Here is a 6,787-nt window from a genome sequence, read left to right on the forward strand (position 1 = left end):
GGCTGGAGTGCAGTGGCCGGATCTCAGCTCACTGCAAACTCCGCCTCCCGGGTTCCTGCCATTCTCCTGCCTCAGCCTCCCGAGTACCTGGGACTACAGGCGCCCGCCACCTCGCCCGGCTAGTTTTTTGTATTTTTTAGTAGAGACGGGGTTTCACAGTGTTAGCCAGGATGGTCTCGATCTTCTGACCTCGTGATCCGCCCGTCTCGGCCTTCCAAAGTGCTGGGATTACAGGCTTGAGCCACCGTGCCCGGCCGAGTCACAAATTCTTAATTAAACTCATTAGCCCTCAGTTTGGAGAAGATACTAAATGTAGACCCTGTGGCTTCTGAATGGGATGTCTGCAAAAAGAAATATTTAAGAACATGTCTAATGCTCTTGTTTTTCCTTCAACCTAGGATTTCTCTGAAGGATCCAGAGTTGTCTCCTACGGTTCATGCAGAATTTTCTCTTTAGTGGACAAGGTGTTACTCCTGCCCACAGCAAAGCTTAGACTTGCAGCTTGCTTGCTGCATTTTGAATTGTCAAGGCCAACTAATACCGTGACCCGACTGATACCTCTAATCCCACTCACTGGATGATGTTTGCAAGCTGTGCCTTCTGAGAGACTGCTTAGGCTCTCTCTCTCTTTTTTAATGTTATGGGGAAACCACTAACTGTCCAGCCAACTTATATAGCACAGTAAGGTGGGCTTCAGTGCTCATTCAATGTGTTTAGGCAGATTCCACTTTTGAAAAAAATATGAAATGTGTGCTCAACTGCCAGTAATTTTTGAAAAAGCACTGTCAGTCCTAGTGGATTGATGTTATTTTTAATGGATATTTTGGGTTTTTCTCTGTTTTGATAGTGTTGGGTATTTGGTTGTTTTTGTTTCTTTGTTTTAAAAGCCATGTTTTTGGATGGGCTCTAAGCCAGATGACTTTCCCTTGTTTTCACCTTGAGCTTTGGGAATACTCTTTATCTTATGAGGCTGTATTCCTCAATACCTGATTTGTGTCCAAAGAATTTATAGCTTTTCTGGACATTTTTTATTATTTCTTGGGTCTGACACCAGAGTATTTGACCTGCAGTATTGAAAAAGATAATTCAGAATGATACAGTATTTTAACAAATCTTAATTATTAAACTCTTTTCCTTCCTTCCTTCCATTTCTCCCTCCCTTGTCCATCTCTTTCTCTTTCCCTTTCCTCAGTGATGTCATAATAATTGTGTTTTGCTGAACTTGTTACCTTCATTCAATTTCCTCTTGACTAAAACATCTCTGGTGCCAACGTAATACTTCTGAACCAAATCACTGTGACTCAAGAAAAGTCACTGACAGCATAGTAGAGTTTGCTAAAGTATTTGTATGTGGGGGAAGCTCTGGAGTGTGCCTAGGAGGGACTGGCTGCCTTTATGTCCCAGGATGCGTCTTTATGGGTGGGATTATATTGCACCCTCGGAGGGTGCAGGCTAGACCGTCTCCTGAGAACGAGTTAGAATCCGAAAAAAGAAGCCAGCAGCAGCCTCTGCAGGGTTGACAGGATTTAAAGGAGAGAATGTTCTTATTTGGAAGCAGCTGTGGCTTATCACCAATGTTCAAGGAGTGTCACTGTGCCGCCCTCTCCTTGTCAGAAGGGGCACAGGTGGTAATTTGGAGATGGGGCCAGAGCTTCTGGTTTTTGGATTTGGTGTGTTCACATATGTTGGATGGAGCAGTGGCATGGCTTCGACCTAGTATGAACTGGTGTCTGCCCAGAGAGCAGCACGTGGCAGGGGAGAATGCTCAGGTTTCTGCCTGGCTCTGTGGAGCTCTATAACCCTTCTCACCCTGTGGGTTGGAGCTGAGTCAGGCCACTATGGGGAAGCAGTTGCCCCACAAAATGTGGTTTGCTGACCTATTTCTAAACTGTTGAATATGCTGCACCATTGCCGAAATGAAAGATGACTGAAGGAGCAGAGTTTGGCCTTGTGCCCAGCTGGCAGCCCTCTCTGCCAGCCTTTCTGCTGCTTTTGCTGCTGTAACAGCAATAGTGGAGAAAAATGTAAAATTTGGTCTTCCAGCTTAATAGAGTGTGAACAATAGATGGTTAGGAAAACAAAACTGCTTAGCAGCCCCTTTCTCTAGAGTAGTTTTACGTCATTTTTAAAAACACATATTAGCAAATTCATTTGTGTAGATTTCTATTAAATACTTGACTTTTTTTTCTTATTAAGAAAATGAAATCTCTTACACCAGATAGCAGTTAATTCAAACAGAAAATCCTTTTGGTATCACCAAATTGAAATGGTGTTCTTCCTTAACTCTTCCTTCTTTCCTTTGTTTGTTTAGATGTGCTTCATCCTGAAGTGGTGCTGTGGTCTGTTAAACAGGGCTGGCATCAGGTAGAGGGAGCAGAGTGGTGACCTGATAGCTCCTTGTCATCGTGTTAGTTTTTGGTTCTATTTAAGGGAAGTAGCTGAGATTTAGACAGATATAGATGCTCTTTGGGTGAATGGAATCAGAAAGCAAGGGTTGTGTTCTGGGGTGAGGGTCGCGAGAGAGATATTTATCACATGCACGTGCCTTTATATAGCTGGTCTCCTTGGGTAGTTTGTGTGTGTTTTGTTTATTTATTGAGTATGTTTTCCCTTGCTTTAGGGGTTTATAGGTCATTTTTCTTAATAGAAGCTGTGATTGACTTAGAATCCAAATTTGAGGAGTAAGCAGCATAACCTTCTACCTTGTAATATGTAACTATTCTAATTCTGTGGAATCGTACAGAAAACACAGACAAAACCCCTTTTATTATTTGCCACAGAAGGCTGCTGTCTCCCTTCTGATTTGGTGGGCAGGTATTGTTTTTGAGCCAGTATTTAACAGAGTTTTTTAATCTATAAGATTTTTTTTGAATCCATTTCATTGTGTTTGTTTTTCATGTTGGAACAATCTCTTTGGAAGTGCCTCTTCTTGTGGTTTTTACAACTTCATTTATTTCTAGGGTCACCTGTGATGGGCTTTGATGTGGTGTCAATATGGGGCGTTGTGTTTGTGCCAGGATACACATATTAAACTGTAGGCCACCTTCCTGGTCCAGACTGTACTGTGTGAACCCCACTGACTGAATTGGTGAGAACCATAGGTGTTGGAGTTTATCACCTTTTACAATGATAAACTTTTGCATTGGGACCAATGAATGTGGTGTGGAAAACCCTGCTAGCAGTGAAAGAGCATCAGGAGATACTGACTCTTCCTGAGTGCCAAAATAGGAGCAGGTAATGAACCATAAAAAAAGGAGCAGGTAATGAATCGTAACCAAAACTACAGTTGATCCTCCACAAAAGAAAGCTCTTTACCCAGAATGTCCTTCCAGAGTCATTCAGGAAGGATAAAGAAACACCCTTGGGAAATGGGCTAGTGGAGGGCTGTTGACTACAGTGACACCTGGGTGCTCCAGAGGTATCTGTTCTGTTAACCTAGAACAGAACAGTCGATCCTAGAGTGTCAGAACAGAGCCATTCTCTCCTCCTGAGCAGGAATGTTTCTGTTCAGCTTCCCTCACAGGAGCCTGTGTTAGCATACAGTTGGAAATACTGCCTTCTAGGAGAACCTGAGGTCACTGGGAACGTGCCCCACTGTGACTGGCCATGCAACCGGGTGATTTTTAGGAATAGATGTCTCTAGACTCTGTCTTCTTTCCTATAAGGCCTCATATAGATGCTTGAGGCTAATGGCCCGCACTCTGAGATCATTTTTGTGTAGAACTCCTTTCCCCAGGAGAGAGCCTTATCTCTGCCCTCCTTTACCCTGAAACCTTCAAACAGAAGACAGGACCTAGATCTAAACCTAGATACTAGCATTTTGTGGGATTGTCTAGAATTTGGGAAAGATTTGGGTTCCTAAGTAAGATGCACAGGCTTTTTACACCAGTGGTGATTAACTCAACTAAAACTCACTGTAGGAAGTTAGCTTCCCTAGACAGCTAATGCTGAGATCTTCTACCAGCGTAGAGTTGACAGAAGCAGGCCAGCGAGGAGATGTGGGACATAATAGCCTGAGTGCTTGGGTTACCATGGAGACTGGAGTATGTGAGGCCATAGCCTATGCTAAAGAGCCATGGAGCCCTCCCCTGGCCATGTCTGGGGACAGATAGAACCTGTGGGGGAATATTCCCTCACCCCAGGGTTCTTTCTGCAGAGCAAGGGTTGTCTTTGTCCTATCCCTGAGCTTGCCCAACAAGAGAAACAAGGTTTCTTAACTGTTTTGTTTAAAGTTTTCATTCTTATTTGGCTATATGTGTGTAATTGTAAAGAAACGATCCTATGCATTGTCTTTCTTTGATATTCTTGTAATATTCTGAAATTAAAATTGTTTTGTTTCACATCCAGAGGTTTGACTGGTCTATTAGTTCACATTTTGACTGCTGATTTTGAAGAGAGTTTTTCTCTTGTTCTGAGGAAAGTGAAGCCTCTAAAAAGGCTCCTCTTTGGCTTGTTTTTAGCTGGGTGGGTGGGTTCAGGAGGAGCGGGGTTTTTGGCTGATAAGAAGTATGATTTGGAGCCTCCAGGATCCTGAGCTTCCTAATTTCCCATGACTGAGTCTAGAATGCTTCACATGGGTTTCAGTTTCTCACATAATTTTTATTTCTTCATTTAAAAAATAAGGAGTGATGGTTACAATAACAGGAAAACCTAGATGAGGTTTTCTTTCTTTCTTTTTTTTTTTTTTTTGAGACAGAGTCTCGCTCTGTCGCCCAGGCTGGAGTGCAGTGGCCGGATCTGGGCTCACTGCAAGCTCCACCTCCCAGGTTTACGCCATTCTCCTGCCTCAGCCTCCCGAGTAGCTGGGACTACAGGCGCCCGCCACCTCGCCCGGCTAATTTTTTTTTGGTATTTTTTAGTAGAGACGGGGTTTCACTGTGTTAGCCAGGATGGTCTCGATCTCCTGACCTTGTGATCCGCCCGCCTCGGCCTCCCAAAGTGCTGGGATTACAGGCTTGAGCCACCGCGCCCGGCCTTAGATGAGGTTTTCATTTGAGGCAGGAAGGTGTGTTTAGACAGCTCAGGTTGAAATGTTCCTGCTGCTGTCTTAGTGGGCTTGGGCTGCTTTAACAGAACACCATAGACTAGGTGGCTTCTCAACATCAAAAATGTGCATCTTACAGTTCTGCAGTCTGGGGAGTCCAAGAACATGGCACCAGCAGATTGGGTGTCTGCTGAGGGTGCACTCCCTGGTTCACAGACAGCCGTCTTCACTGTAACCTCACATGGTGGAAGGGACGAGGGATCTCTCTGGGGCTTCTTTTAGAGGAGCACTAATCCTATTCATAAGGGCCCTGCCAAGGACACTCCCGAAGACCCCTCTTCCCAAAGACCCTACCTCCTAATATCATCACATTGGAGATTAGGTTTCAAAAGTAATTTGTGGGAATACAAACATTCAGTCTATAGCAGCTGCTTCTTTTTTTGGAGACAGCATCTTACTCTGTCACCCAGGCTGAAGTGTAGTGGTATGATCTTGGCTCACTGCAGCCTCCGCCTCCGAGGCTCAGGTGTTCCTCCCACCTCAGCCTCCCAACTGGCTGGGGCTACAGGTGCGTGCTACCACACCCAGCTAATTTTGTATTTTTTGTAGAGAAGGGGTTTTGCCGTGTTGGCTAGGCTGGTCTTGAACTCTTGGACTCAAGTGATCTGCCCACCTCAGCCTCCCAAAGTGCTGGGATTACAGGCGTGAGCCACTGTACCCGGCCTGTGGCTGTAATTTATTAGGTATGTGACTTTGGGTATGTCCCTGAATCTCCTGTCCCCTCATCTGTAAGGTGGGGAGAATGGTATCCATCTCAATAACAAGGATCTCGCATGGAGGATTTTAATCTAAGGTCTGTGGTTATGCTTCAGGACAATGGTTTGTCCCTGTAATTCTATGTAAAATTTTGTGTACATTTGCATTTTTCTAGGGGAGAGATTTCATAGCTTCTACAAGAATCTCAGAGGAATCCTTGACGATTAAAATACTGAGGATCACTAGCCTTACACAGTGCTGGCAGATGGCAATTATTCATTAAAGGTTAATTCTCTTTCTCTCTGCCAAGGATAAATTTTATAATCAGCAGGTCATTGATGCTGACATAGCTACTTTGATGACAAAGGTGTTACTTAAATCCTGAATAGAAATAAACACTCTACAGTTGTCTTTACTTTGTTACCTACCCACACACTCCTCTTTTGCCATGTTAGCTTCTGAGGCGGTATTCAGAGCTACTTGTCCTTCTCCCCCCAGCCCCCAAGGACCAACTTCTATTACTCACTGTGAAGAAAGGAGCCAGGTCCTTGAAAATGAAGCATGGAGAGACTCTTAAAGTTACATGCGGGAAACTGGGTGATGCCAAGAAAAGGGAGTGGCGGGGGCAAGAGGGACATTTTGAAAAACAGGAAGAGGACCAAAATGCTGAGTATGGTACTGAGCACATAATCATTAATCACTGAATTGTAGAAAGGACTGAAGAGGTAGACATGCATTAAATAGTGGAAAGGGGCCAGGCACAGTGGCTCACAACTGTAATCCCAGCACTTTGGGAGGCTGAGGCGGGTGGATCATCTGAGGTCAGGAGTTCGAGACCAGCTTGGCCAACATGGTGAAACCCCATTTCTACTAAAAATACAAAAATTAGCCGGGCATGGTGGCATGCACCTGTAATCCCAGCTACCTGGGAGGCTGAGGCAGGAGAGTCGCTTGAACCCAGGAGGCAGAGGTTGCAGTGAGCCAAGATCGTGCCACTGCACTCCAGCCTGGGTGAAGACTCTGTCTCAAAAAAAAAAAAAAAAAAAA

General features: G+C 44.5%; 1 protein-coding gene across 3 annotated transcripts in view; it reads left to right on the top strand.

Moving 5' to 3' along the window:
* ARHGAP19 (Rho GTPase activating protein 19) overlaps window positions 1-4,348 on the top strand; it is an 84,599-nt gene extending 80,251 nt beyond the window's left edge. For all 3 annotated transcript variants that reach the window (XM_023206311.2, XM_023206306.3, XM_023206310.2), the window contains one exon: window positions 399-4,348. In XM_023206311.2, the coding sequence (XP_023062079.1) occupies window positions 399-409 (11 nt within the window). In that variant the 3' untranslated portion in view covers window positions 410-4,348. The remainder of the gene's footprint in view (window positions 1-398) is intronic.
* Window positions 4,349-6,787: the final 2,439 nt, after the last annotated feature.

This window comes from Piliocolobus tephrosceles, chromosome 9 (assembly GCF_002776525.5).
Source record: "Piliocolobus tephrosceles isolate RC106 chromosome 9, ASM277652v3, whole genome shotgun sequence".
Classification (NCBI taxonomy): domain Eukaryota; kingdom Metazoa; phylum Chordata; class Mammalia; order Primates; family Cercopithecidae; genus Piliocolobus; species Piliocolobus tephrosceles.